Genomic DNA, 13,975 nt, shown 5'->3' with positions numbered 1-13,975 from the left:
GCCACATGAAACTCCTAACACAGTCAGCTTTTCAAAACTGCCCTGTTCTTACATTAAAAACACCTTTGTTAGCATCATCTCTCTAGAAACGGGGAGAACTTGAATTCTTTTCCCATTCCTGCATGCCCTCAGTTCAGAAGAGCCTGTGAGGATGGTGGTATTTAGGTCACGGTCATGAAACGCACCATTTTGCCAAATCCAGCACCACTAAGGACTAATGCCTCAAAAAGCAAGATGGAAACTACTGTCACGACTGTCCCTATTTATAGGTGAGGAGCTGAGCAGCTGTGACCCTTGCATTGGCTCTTGTTTAATATAGGCAAGAGCCCTAACTGAATTTGTACACTTGTAATGATGCACCCCGATTCAAATAATTGTTTCTGCAGTAACCCCTTGGCTCTCTTTAATGCTTCAATAAGAGACAGATGGAGCCTAACTAAATAATTGGCTCTATCTTCTCTTTTTTTTGCAGGTATGGTTGACAGAATTTGCCCTGCTAAAGGAAACATGTAGAAAAAGGCAAATAAACAAATTGTTGCTGAGGTTTGTATTAATCACTCTAGCAAGCTGTAGAGTAGCAGAAGACTGATATTTTCTGGTTTATCCTTATGGAAAATGTAAATAGTGGGTTACGCATTAATGCTTGGAAATCACTAACTTTACTTGCCAAGGAATTATACAATTATTTTAAATGGATAAATGTAAAAGTGTGCATTGGTCTGTAGGCTTAACTGGCTATTGCATGAGCTGGGATAAACTCGAGTTAGTCCCAAGACAGCAGACCATTCTTTACAGAAGGATAATGATCAAGCAAATATTTAAGAAACTTTCTAAGGAGGTCATGAGTAAAATGTGATGTATTATTAGACACACAAATGAACTCTTATTAAAACAATAAAAAATTGTGACATATTAAAGGCATGGTATAGGAAAACCAATTTGACCTGGAGCTGTGTGTGGAATACCATTATTAGGATTTGTCCTTAATAAAAAGCTTTCCATTTACTTCATAAAATTGAAGTGAGACTCTTCAAACTTTGAGCTAAGTTTCTTCCACGTTTGAAGAGCTAGTCTGCCCTATGTCATTTCAAATGGCCCATGCCGTGAGATAAAGCTATGTTGGTGAGAAGAGCAGCCTTGTCCTCTGCGTTCAGTCAGTAAGTCTGGATTCAGGAGAAAGAAAGGCAGAGCTGCCATTGGTCCTCAATTTTCGTACAAGCCAAATACATGGGCTGAGAATCTGGCAGCTCAATACTTCAACAATTGTGATGCCGGCCGATACACCCACGTCATGAGGTAGTCAGTTAAATTGCTCTGTTTATTTAAAAGCTCTCAATCCTTGTGTACAGACATGAGGGACTGAAGAGTAATGATCACTCAAAACCAAAGTAAAGCAGCTGCTGCCATCTAAAAATCCAATGTTGTGTGGACGAAGCAGCTTACTTGTGCCAGCTACACACCCATAACATTTTTCCTGCTATTGAGAAATTTGTAAGTCAGTTGTTAAGCTCACCATAACAGCGCTAGGATCTTCTTTTCTTTCCTAAGGTGCATCTTTACTTAAGCACAGACCATTCTGGCCATAGAGCAACAGAAACATTTTTGTTTGTTTTTCGCTAATGCAGAATGAGCTGCTAAAATGGAGACAATACTAATGAACGTATTATGTTTTTGCAAATCATGAGTCCCCCTGAGCTAGAAGTATGTGTTCAGCTCTGGGCACCCAACTCAAGAAAGGTATTGTCAAAACACATGTGGGATTTTGAAATAGACACTAATTAGAAAATGGAACATATAATTCCAAGAAATATGGAAAAGACTGGGACCATTTGCCTTCAGGGTGAAAAAACTTAAGCAAAGATATTTGTATTTTGGTACCACCTTTATAGAAAGTGACAAAAAAAGGGAGGTAATGGACGATTACTGACTCTTGCCCTCTTAGCAAAAGAAAATACACAAATTTTAAAGTTTGGAAAGAAAACTCTTGTGGCATATCATCAAAATGCAAGTTCTATGAGGCAACAGTGATGCTGAAATTTAAGTAAATTAAAAACTACAATTTTTTACTTTTAACTGCCACTATGAATTCATGTCCAGACACAGACATGCAGTGAAGCTTTGACAGGATAAAAGGCTTCCCACATCTGCATATAAAAGAGCCTGTAATTACTAAGGGCTCAGAAGAAGCTGTCTGCTGCGAAACACAACTCCAGAACTTCCTTCTGCAGGTATTCCTGTATCGCCTTCTGACACGGTGACACTGGACAACATCTGACAAAAACCCTCAGGTGAAATGATGTATCTTATAAATTATATTATTTTGTAAGTATTTTGGAAGAAGTTTATAGAAATGTGAAGAAAAACCTTAACAGAATCAAAGACACTTCACTATAATTTTTCTCCCTTTGGGTATGTAAAGAACATTTAGAAAGCTATCTTAATATAAAAATCTTGAAGGATTGTTTTTTCCCCATGAAAAGCAATTTATTTTGATGTCTCACAGATTTTTCTGTGAATATGTAATACATATATGGAAAGATTACAGTATAACCATTTGCTAATGGTTATATGAAGAGATCATCATATCTTACTTTACTATGATCCCTTAAAGCAAACTGCAGCAACTTTAGCTGCAGCATGATTTTCATTAAATCACTCAGCTGCATTGGCTTGCCTTGTAATTATCAATCACACTTTGTTTTTTTCATGGACTCTTAAATCAGTCAGATATTCTAAAAGTAAAATGTCTAACAATTCCCTCTACGTTTATTACACACTTTACTCGAGTGGCACAGTTAGCTTTAAATCAGCAGCGCTACACCAAGCTCTAACCGGTGAGGCAAACAGGAGCTCCCCTTCAGCACAAGACTGCCTATGAAAGAAATAAATTAATGGATGGTACTAGTAGGGTCAGTGGCTCATTTATGAAGTCACCTTACAAAGCAGATGGAATGATGTAAATCTGCTTCATGACACGTTTTCTTGCAAGACTATGAGAGAAGTAAGATAGCACCTAAACCAAAACATTTTGGCACATTTGTGGAAACAAAGTGCATCTCATAACATTTCTAACGTCATGTATTCACACAGAGATCTGTTGGATATATTGGACAACTAGCCAAGCAATCAACACTAGCTGCCAAATGTGGGTTTTTTTCTCCCTTCCTCCAGCTCAGAAAACTGAGGCCAATACTGTTTGCTACTGTCAGTAAGAGCCTAGAGGGTACATTCAGCAGGCCCAGTAGAAAAGTAGCTACCCATAAGTTCTCTGATTTTAATGCAGCCATCACCCATGGTTTATAAACTGGAGTAAAGCTTAATGTAGTTCTAGATTGAAGAAAATTACACCAAAACCCTTTTACTCTAGAAACATTTTTAATTTCACTTGCATATTTTAACAGAAATACATTATGTTAGCAGCAAAAAAGGAAGATTTCTGTTCTAACATTTCACAATACATTAGTATCCAAATATGCATTTTTCTATTACGGTAATCTACACTAATTATAAATCAACTCTGAATACTAGGACAGTATTTCCAAATATGTACAAACCACCATAAAATAACTATTAATATAACTACCATAGAAAAAAACATAAAATCGCAATACTAGTAAAAATGTAAACATTTTAAGCTAATGTCTTTAAAATTGCAAAAGGTACCGTCTACCATTCCAAGACCAAGTGAACAGCTGAAAACATTAAGTATATAAAAAGTTACTAAATTAGGTCTTTGTTCAGTCAACATTTCAAAAGTTGTTCATGTTTTGTGAAATTTATATTCGAGTTTGGACTTGCTTTCAAGTTGTACTTCAGAAAAGAAGAGTTCAGGTTGACTATTGTCTCTGCCCGACTTCAAGACAGCAATCGTGCTACTTAATTCTGCTTTTAAGCAGCAGTTAATTCATTCCAGCAGCAAACAAGCAGGTACAATTTTGAGAGCGGGCCTGACACATTCCTCAGAAAAGTACCTAATCACACATATAGTTCAGCAGTATAAGGTGCCACCAGTGTCTTCACGGTGCTACACTGCGTAGTTAGAGCTGTTCATTCTGGGTGCAGTGTCTCTGAACACCTATTGTTTTTCTATGGACTCCACTGCCAGGCAGCAGCACACTGACTTGCCTGCACAAATGTGAACATGGGGCAACGGGACGCAAGGGCTGGGAGAAGCCACAGGCCTCCTGCTGTCTTCCAAGCTTCATCGCAGCTGGAGGCTGGCTAACGTGACCTGTGCCTTTGTGAAATATTTCTTATTTCAGCATGGTTTTTAGATGCTAATCAAATGACTTTTGGGTTTTGATCACTGATATTCTGAGTCATGCAATTAAAGCACCCTCATGATTGAATGCAACTGATAAGATGGCTTAATGGGTACATTCTCTTTTAGTGCCCAGAAGCAGCAGTTAAACGGTTTCCACCATGGCCCGTAAGGAACAGGCTGCCTTCCACCTCTCTGCCTCTAGACTCCTCCCCTGCATCCACTTTGAAGGACAAAAGCTAACAGCTCCTCAGCCCCACACACTACCAACGGACGGGCTTCAGCGACCACCGTGGGCCACGTCCTTAAAACCACACAGCCTGGGAAGTGAATCAGTGCAAAGTCTAAAACGTTACTGTACCACACTGTGATGTAGCTGGCTTCCCCCTATTAGAGTGCTTGGGTACAAGCAATTTATTGGTCTTAATTCCTGTTTTGAATATTCATCCTCATTACAGTCAGGAAAACTTGAGGAAAAGAAACAAAGGAAGAGTTCTAATTTCTGAACAAGCCTATGCAATGATAAGTAATAAAGTAATAAGTAATAAAGTCATAAAGTATTACAATTTGTCGCTATACGGAAAAGCCAAAGAATGTCCATTTTCCTCACAGATATATCTTCTAATTATAGTCCTAAAATTGTGCTCTGTTTTTATTCCTAATATTTATGTTCTCTTGCGTAGACAAAAGCTGAGTACAAATGTATTTCCTACAACTGACTTTACTGTATAGCTAAGATCAGCATTTGCTCGTAGCCCGCAGTTTTTATCAGTTAAACCAACTTGCTTAACAGAAGATGCAAAGGCAATAATAAATGGCAATACAGAAGGGGGAAGAAAAAAAAAGACTACGTAACAATAAATACTAAAACTTGAAGTCAACTGATGCTTCATAATAGGGATTATATAGTGGTTGTTTAAAAGAACAGCAACTACATTTGGTAGCAGAAGTCCTTCCAGCTGTAGGAGCCTAAATGTGCAATTAGTTAAACAAGTCTCAACACTGCCATGACATTTCACAGGACCGTAAGAACAACACTACTGTTCTGAAGCAGGATGATCAGGGCAATTAAGGGTCTAGTGATGAGGGCAATATAGTGAACTGGCTCATATGAGTCTAAGGATAGATATAAAATGTCAATCAACACAGCTTCATGAAGAATAGGTCTTGAACAACAGGATGCATTTTACTCTTTGATGTAGTAAGCTCGGCTTGCAAAGACAGCTGCACTGAGGTGTTACCTGTAAGAACCCTAAGTCACCTACTGAAAACCAGATGAACATGTTATTTTCTTTAAAATATCAGTACTAGATCCAATCTATATGGAATGCTATGTTGAAGACAAAACTAATTTCAAAATGCAGTATTAAGAGGGAATCAGCAAGAAGGGTAGTTGTTTTCCATCTTATTAAATTTTTTTAAAGGCTCTGGCAAAAAAGGGACACAAACTCAATGGCCTGTCTGTTTGCTTTTCCCCACCCCCTACCCATGTCACTGATGTAATAAAAACTTATCACCTCTCTCTACAAACCTTGCCTTGCATTCAATTTTAAAAATCAATGATCTGAAAGAAACTGTAAAAATCACTTGCAATAAATTTGCAAAGGACATGCAGACTGCTGGAGTAGTAAAGAATGAGGACAGGTCACTTACACAGAGCAATCTGGATCACGTCATGAGCAGTATTTTAATGCTGGTAAAATACAGTGTATATTTCTAAGAAAAAATAAGGTAGGATAATAAGAGGATGATGTACCGCATTCTTGAAAAAGACTCCGAAGAGGACTTGAGCCATCAAATTCAGCATCCAAGGCAATGCTTCCACAAAAAAAGGATAATACAATTTTTGAGGAAAGAGGGGAGGAAGGTATTAATCAGAGTAAGAGGATCATGTTATGTCTCTGTAGAGTCCTAATGGATCACTGTTGACATGTGGCATCTAATTCAGATGTCACACTTAAAAATTTCAATACATGAGAAGCACAGAGAACATCATGAAGATTAATTAGTCTTTGATATCATTCATTGCCATAAGAAAGTTAAGGAATTCAGTACATCTCATCAGAGAAAAGGTTAAAAGGGACATAATCATGATTTATAACTACACACAAGCAATTAGAAAAGCTGATACTACAGAGATCAATATAAGCAATCAAATGCATAAAAAGACCAAAATAACTTAAGGTGGAGCTAGAAATGCAAATAGAAAATCAAGTGAAAAATGTACCTGGCATAATTAACTATTGCAACAGGAGGTATGAGTGAATTCTCATCACTTGAAGACTTTAAATTAATATTAAATGCCTTCCTAAAATATGTATGTTCAGTTCAAAACAAAGCCACTGAATTTAATAGCGAAACTGCTCGTTGAAATTCAATGGCCTGTTGAATTTAAAAATAAATCCTCATTATGGTGCCTTCTTGCCTTATATATATTTCAAAATAAAGCTTATAAATAACAATGAAATGGAAGGGGGTTACCAAGAAAAAGGTATTCTTTCTTTCCAGAGCACAGTAACATTTAAGGCTAGATTTAAAGCTAAATAAACTGCAGCTGCATTTTGGAAAATATGCATCCCCCCCCCGCCCCTGTTTATTTTTCCTATTTCTTGTTCAGAGTTGCACAGTCCACTTAGTCGACTGTGTCTGATTTACATAATCATGTAGTTGTTCTTCAGTTTTTCTGTTCCTATTTATAAACCATTCACAAACCATCCACTTAAGTAACAGCATGATTTACTGTAAGAATGATTATGGTTGTTTCAGAGGGAAAATGGAATGTGATTAAATGAAGAATGAACAAGGACATTCTAGAAGCGAAGGGCTCTAATCCTGCGAAAGGATTTGTAAATGAAACCTGCCTCTCAAACCCCATCCCAAACAGCCAATGAACTACTGAGGGAATTCAGCAGATACCTTTACAGCTGTGCAGCCAAGAGCTTAGCAGAAGACAAAAAACAGATAAAACAAACAAATCAACCATGCACACAGTATCTTCTGGAGAAATGGTAAAGCTCCCAAAGCCATCCGCACTTTAGGAAAAAAAAAAAAAAAAAAGAAAAAAGAAAAATCAATGAACTGTATGTATACAGTTGCTGATATGACTTTCTCAACACAGGTCTGAATACCAAGGCTCTAGAGGGAGATCTGCAAGCAGACCTTTGCTCTTGGATATTTAAGCTGTGGATCCAGGAGAACAGAATCTTTTCCGTATGAAATAAACGTTTTGCAGGTGCCACAGGAACCCTAACAACCCATGCTTCTTACAAAAATGGTGAACAGCCTCATGGAAGAATATCAAAGTTCAATATTTTCACCTGAAGTACTTATTCTCTGCTATATTCTCTGCTATTAAGAATGAGTGGTGAAAAAAACCCTATTTGTTTACCAGTAACACTGCCGCGTTTACAACACAGCTACCTACCAGGAACAGCTGAGAAGCTCCATAAAGGAGAAGCTATGCTACAGAACCCCACTTGTCAGAAAAAAACAGACATAAAAATGAAATCCTGAATAGGTGTTCATACAGAGTACTGCTTTTAAAAGTTCGTGTTAGTCTGAAATAAGCAGCAGTGATGGATCACATTCTTGTTCACACACAGATAATCCTGGTCCATTCGGACAGCACATGCACCCGTAGGAACTTAGGAGATCCCACACTAAATTGATAGTACTGCTTCTGAAATTCATACGGAATTATAGAGCCGTTCAGGAGAGCACAATAACTTTTCATAGTACATTATCTTATATGCAGTGGTTCCCAAACAGTGAGGGAGAGATAAGAATATTTTAGGTGAAGCAAAGCATGGAGCCCAAGAAAATCAGCTTTGCAAGATCTGCGATGAATGTGTGTGAAAATCCCACTTGAAGTAGTCTGAGGAGCTGCAGATGGGCTAAGCTGAGGGACTGATAGAAGGCAATGGTAACATCCCTGCTGCAGGGACACTGAGTTACCCTGAACCCTCCTGTTTTTTCAAGGGGAAAGTACTGAACCGCTCTTTTCAGAAGTAGCACCGTTATTTCAGATAGAGATAACTCTTCCTGTTACTAGTACAATGATTTAGATGTTAGCGATAATGAGTACACAGCTGAGACTGCAGCTAGTAGTAATGCCCTGGCTAAAGGAAAATAAAACTTTAGCCTCAATACTTACAAGCTATATACTAAAATCTATTTTTACTCAAGAGTTATAGTAGAAGACTGAGAAACTTAAAATTCCAGGGACGGCTCTAATTTAATTATGATGTCTATAGCTGCAACCATGATCTAGGGTCTAGCATTTCTGTGATGCACTTCTGTCTAGGGGTTGGTACCAGTTTGGTTTCAGACTCGGTCTTGTTAACCAATGAAATGGGATTCCTGTGGCCAGCTGAACTGCTTTTTCTATAAGGACCAATTTTGCGAGGAGCAGCAATGGGTGTCTGCAACTGCTGCATTTTTGTAGATAACACTGAATCAAAGGAAGAACTACTAGCAGATGTGTGGTCAGACTTCTCCCAGTTTTCCTTGCCCAATTGCTCTGTGTTCACCTGTGCTTTTGTACTGTAGGGTGACTTATCAGAGGGTGGAGGTGGAGCTCTTCTTTTCTTTCTTCTGCTATCATTAGGACTTGTAGTATCTCTTTTTGGGCCCAGATGCATGTTCTTCTGAACAACCATCTCATGAGACCCATCAAATAGTGAAGCCCATAGGGAAGACGCAGACTCTTTTTGCTGGCCAAGCAGGAACTTGCCATCACTCTCTTCGATTTTTCTTTGTATGATATCAGCTAAGCCCTCATGTTTCACTGGAGAATCAATGCCTGTAATTTTAAGGGACGGCAATTAACTCAGATTAAAATGCTACCAATGATTTTACTGCTACCTATTATGTTACTGCTATTCCAAATACAAAACTGTATTAACTATATCTCATGAAGTCTGGACTACTATTAACAGTATTAATGGATGAAATGGAAAAGATTACGTATGCTTTCAAAGAGAGAACTGAGGTGACAGGAGGGAACTGTTTTCGTGACAGCTGGCATTAATATTTCTTTCCATATAAAAGTAGAAAAAAATAATGTACTACTAGGAAACCTATATGTATTAGATATTAAACATATTTTGTTGTATAGTGCTTTGAAAATTTCGTTTCACAGAAGGCCCATGAAAATGTCTATGACTAAATATTCTTGTGCTTCCAGCCTGCAGAAAATGGGACATCTTTACATATATCATTTTTCTTTATGTGCTTTAAGACTGTCTTGCCCCATTTCTTATCCCTCATATTGAGTTTTCTATGTATACTGCAGTAATACTAGCCTCAAACTGCAGCAATATCTTTTCGATTGCAGGCCACACGTTAATGATTTTCAACACATTTTTAAACACGGGGTTTTACCTATGAATACTATAAATAAGCAGGGGAAAAAAATGGTATATTACGAATGAAACAGAGTTTGTGTTCTGCTCCTCACTGATGTACTTGAGTATCAGTAGAATTATGCTACCATGTTACCTTCGTAAAACTTCTACATAGTTGATTTACTGGCTTTCTGCTCTGCATTCGTAGCTCAGATAGGACTCTCTTGACTGTTCAGTGCTCTGATGCATGGTAACTCAATGACCCACATGGCATTTTGAGCATCTTCACAGTTCCAATCTCAAGCAGCAAGCAGTCAGGCATTTATAGTTGTACAGTGTGTCTCAGCCAATACTGCATCGGATCCATTAAAACAAAGTGACCTACTTTTTCTAGTTTGTAAATATTATTTCTGTAATGAAACTATTAAAATAATCCTGCTGCATACCATTTTGCTCTGTAAAAATACAGGTCTCAAACACATGCTAGCTAGATTTTCCAAGCATATTTTTCAACATCATTACCAAAGACCAAACAATTTGGCAAGTTATGTTAGGTAAGCCTTTAAATAGCTTTAAGAACAGCAAATTAATTTCATGCGACTCGTTAAAGATATTATTGGTTTGCAGACTGGACTATTTTACCTTTACATTTTCTGAGCTGTATACTATTCTTATGATGAGTGTTTATTTCTAGTGACAGCTTTTTTTGAATGCGTTCAGGGCTCCTTAGTTACAGATTGCAGATTTTTTGGCTCAAGGTATAAAAATGTATTCATTATTTGTGCTATTATAAATTCAGATTTAATATGAACTCCTTGGTATGCAATTATGTTGCTCTTTCATTGTCTGAATTGTCCTTGAAAAACTCAGTGTTACAACATCAACACCAGAAGCCATCTGAATACAGACAATGTTGTTTCTGTTACCCTGCAACTTGTAAAGACAAATCCCACTTACTCATATCATGGTAGACGGAGGTCGCTTCTTTTGTCAAGAACAAAGGTGGTTTCCGTGGTGACATAATCTCAATTTTCATAAGTTCTTCACAACAATGTTTCCACTGGCCTGAGAGAGAAAAGAGAACAATGACTGGAACTTAAACACTTCAGCTTGAAAAAAATTGAAGTTATTAGGCTGTGTTAGGAAACTATCTCCAAAGCAATGCTAAGCACTAAGCATTTACTTTTGTTTAGAGGCATGCTCAGGGTGCATTTGTATTTTCAAGTCTGTACTCATTCTCTTAGCACAAACAACATAAGCTACTACTTTTAATTTAAGCATCCCAGCAGTACTGTTATACTATGAAGGTTAAATATCATAATTTGCCTTCAAATCCCCAAATACAGGATAAATTCATCAGAAAAAAAAAAAAAAATTTAAGGTTAGGGAAGCTTCATGAAGTTGTCAGGCACAACCTCCAATATACTGCAAGCTGGATGTTATACAACTATGTTACAATGTTACAGTAAAGGAACCTTCTGTCTTTAATAGAGGATAACTTGCCTTTTATCCGTTAGCAGACAAGGAAACCTCTTTTTCTATTAATAGATTTTGACCTTAAGGAAAACAAGACACAGTAAAATTACTTTGTTCATACCAATCATTCCAAGTTTTCTGAGCACATTAATTTTAAGAGAATTTTAGAACCAGGGAAGAAAAAAGGCATTTAAATGCCAAGTGACCCATTTTTTCTGAACCTAAGGAAAATGTCTCAAAAATCCATGGGTATTCTATCTATAATGAATAAGAAGTAGTTCTCTTACCCCACTCTACAGCTAATTTAAAGAGGATGCCCTAGTTTTTGCTTGGTGTGTTTCTTTAATTGATAGAGCTGTTTCTCATTGTAAATCAGAGCTAGAAAGGACTAGAAATACAAACTACAATACTGAGTTTCCACAACCTTAATTCACTGATTTTATTGGTGTAGCCTCTGACTAAAGACTGTTATTTCATTAATTGACCTGGTTCTGTTTCTGACCTGATAAAAATGACTATCAGGAACCAACTATACCTTGTCAATGACAGCATAATAACTGACAGTTGCTCTCCACTCTTAATAAACCTGTGAGTCAAACTATTAAAGCAGAGGAAAAAGATGAATTAATCTATATAATTCTTATAATAAATATTTGGTGTTAAACAAGTGACACAGTATACTATTTCAATAACATTTCACTGTTTTACACCAATAAATGAGTTTCTTCTCTCATGTAAGAACAGTGGTGTTCCAGAGGTTAGTCAAAGGATCAGGGTATCACTTTATCATCTCATTTATATCATCTGTTACAAAGCCTCAGGTACAGCTTTTACCAGGTTCAAGTAAGCAGCATGTATTTGCATGACTGGATTGGAGTGTGGCTAGGTGAGCATATTCCCATGTGACAAGGGGGACCAAAACTTTAGAATTACCAAGAGAATCAAGTAATCCCTATTGCAACAAATTGCAATTTAATCCATCCATAATACTGCTGAGCAAGGAAATCCCATATACATCTGCCTACTTGCAAGGGCTGGCTAAATCTGCATCCTAGCCAAGGCCCCAAATGAACCCAGCGTCCTCACCACTTCCCACTAAGGCTTCCACGCCCAAAGGTTTCATACTTGCACAATCTCACGAAACCAACACACCACTGGTAGGATGCCCAGGCAGAGGTGGACTCTTCCTGCTACAGTGGAGGAAGAGATTGCAAGAATTTAGCAGTCCTTAAAAAAATTATCTAGAACACTGCTAAAAGAGACCAAGTTCTTTTGAGATTGATGGATATATTCTGCTTCTGGTTTCCTGCAAAAACACAGACTGAACATGTGGACTTCGGTTCAGTCAAATATTTGCCTTCCAATGGCTTAGACCACCACCCAGTATTACCCCAAAGAACATTTTTCTTCTCATCGTTGCAAACAAAGGCTTATGAGGCAATTCCAATTCAAATTGTTCAAAGATCCTTTTGATGTTACATAACGCCCCACTTGGAGGGCACGCTGCCAGCACTGCCTGCTTACTTACTCAGATCATAAAAATGCTGCCAGAAAGCCTCCATCCACTTATGAAGTTCGTCCCTACTGTCAGTAGCAAAAAGTTGAGTCACAGCCTCTCCAGACACGAGGTTGATAACAGAGAAGTTATTAGTTCTTCTCTTGGAGTCCTTATCCACAGCTCGAATTCTGGTTTCCTAGGAACAACAAACTGTGGTAATGAGTTATTGCTTCAGCTCCACACTGGTATCACCCTATGGCCAATGACAGTGTAAGGGAGGTATCATTTGGCTTTTTATCTAATCCAGATTAATTTTCAATTTAAAAAAAAAAAAGAAACTAATGTCAAGAACTGCTTATAAAAATATTTTCTCATAAAACTATTAAAATGGCATAAAATATGAAAAATAAGGGAATGGAGCACAATTGTTGCAGCTTAGTTCTGAATTACAGAATGTATGTTCTATATTTCCCCTCCCTCTGCCTTCACCAGCTCATCTCACACTGCTCGTTCTTCTCCACAGTAGTTTAGTGAATAATCTAAAATAAGAGCAAGTAGCTCCTTTTCTGTGAACTCTTCAGCTGGACAACCACATTGTGCCACTACTATTTAGGTCTCCTACCGTACTTCTGTGGGCCATAGTTTATGCAATGTATTCTAAACTTGTACCTATTTTATGTTCATCTCAGTGAGTCATGACATTCAGGGCTAACACTATAGTGACAGGAAATTTAAAAAAAAACTTATCTAGACCACATTTAAAGAAGCATTTGTAGCAGTTACCCATACAGTTCTGCTAGAACAAATTTCCAGCATGAAAAAACATTTTGCTCTAATAAAAAAAAAAAATCCTATTTGTCATTTAAAAATAGACAATTTAGTTTTGCCTTAATTAGGGAGAGCTACACAGAAATACTTAAAAATATATGTAGTAGTATATCGCAAGTCTGTCAAATTTCTTCAGCTAATGGTAGAAAGGCTCTCGGATTACTCAGCAGCACTGTTACAAGCCAGGGTTTCCCCTTCTGTTCAGGGACATAGTTCAATTGATTTTTATCATCTAGACTAGATCCAGTGGTATTTTCATAGTATCCAGTTTCTTTGTTATGGCATTACTACAATAAAAAAAAGCACTTACCCCTAACTGAGTGAAAAAAAAATTTCTTTTCACGTGTAAAAAAGGATTCTAGTAAAAGTCTGATAAAACACAACTGGTCAACTTCGCTGCTCCTCACAACATGATGAACAAAATAAAATAATTAACATTACTTTATTTACAAAAGTAAAAGTAGAAACCCTGGGAATATCTTTGCATATACAGTTCAACCTGACTGAACAAGCAATGGCTTTATTACAACACTGCTCTTAAAAGAGTTTTTGGCATACTCAGGAGAG

General features: G+C 37.4%; 1 protein-coding gene across 4 annotated transcripts in view; it reads right to left on the bottom strand.

Moving 5' to 3' along the window:
• Nucleotides 1-3,356: 3,356 nt before the first annotated feature.
• RTKN2 (rhotekin 2) overlaps nucleotides 3,357-13,975 on the bottom strand; it is a 208,407-nt gene continuing 197,788 nt past the window's right edge. For all 4 annotated transcript variants that reach the window (XM_069795977.1, XM_069795981.1, XM_069795980.1 and 1 more), the window contains 3 exons: nucleotides 12,611-12,776; nucleotides 10,564-10,671; nucleotides 3,357-9,062 (listed from right to left, as the gene is read on the bottom strand). In XM_069795977.1, coding sequence (XP_069652078.1) covers nucleotides 8,509-9,062; nucleotides 10,564-10,671; nucleotides 12,611-12,776 — 828 coding nt within the window. In that variant the 3' untranslated portion in view covers nucleotides 3,357-8,508. The remainder of the gene's footprint in view (nucleotides 9,063-10,563; nucleotides 10,672-12,610; nucleotides 12,777-13,975) is intronic.

Source organism: Haliaeetus albicilla, chromosome 11 (genome assembly GCF_947461875.1).
Source record: "Haliaeetus albicilla chromosome 11, bHalAlb1.1, whole genome shotgun sequence".
NCBI lineage: Eukaryota > Metazoa > Chordata > Aves > Accipitriformes > Accipitridae > Haliaeetus > Haliaeetus albicilla.
The sequence above is the reverse complement of the archived record's forward strand: the minus strand, read 5'-3'. Positions and strand labels throughout refer to the sequence as shown.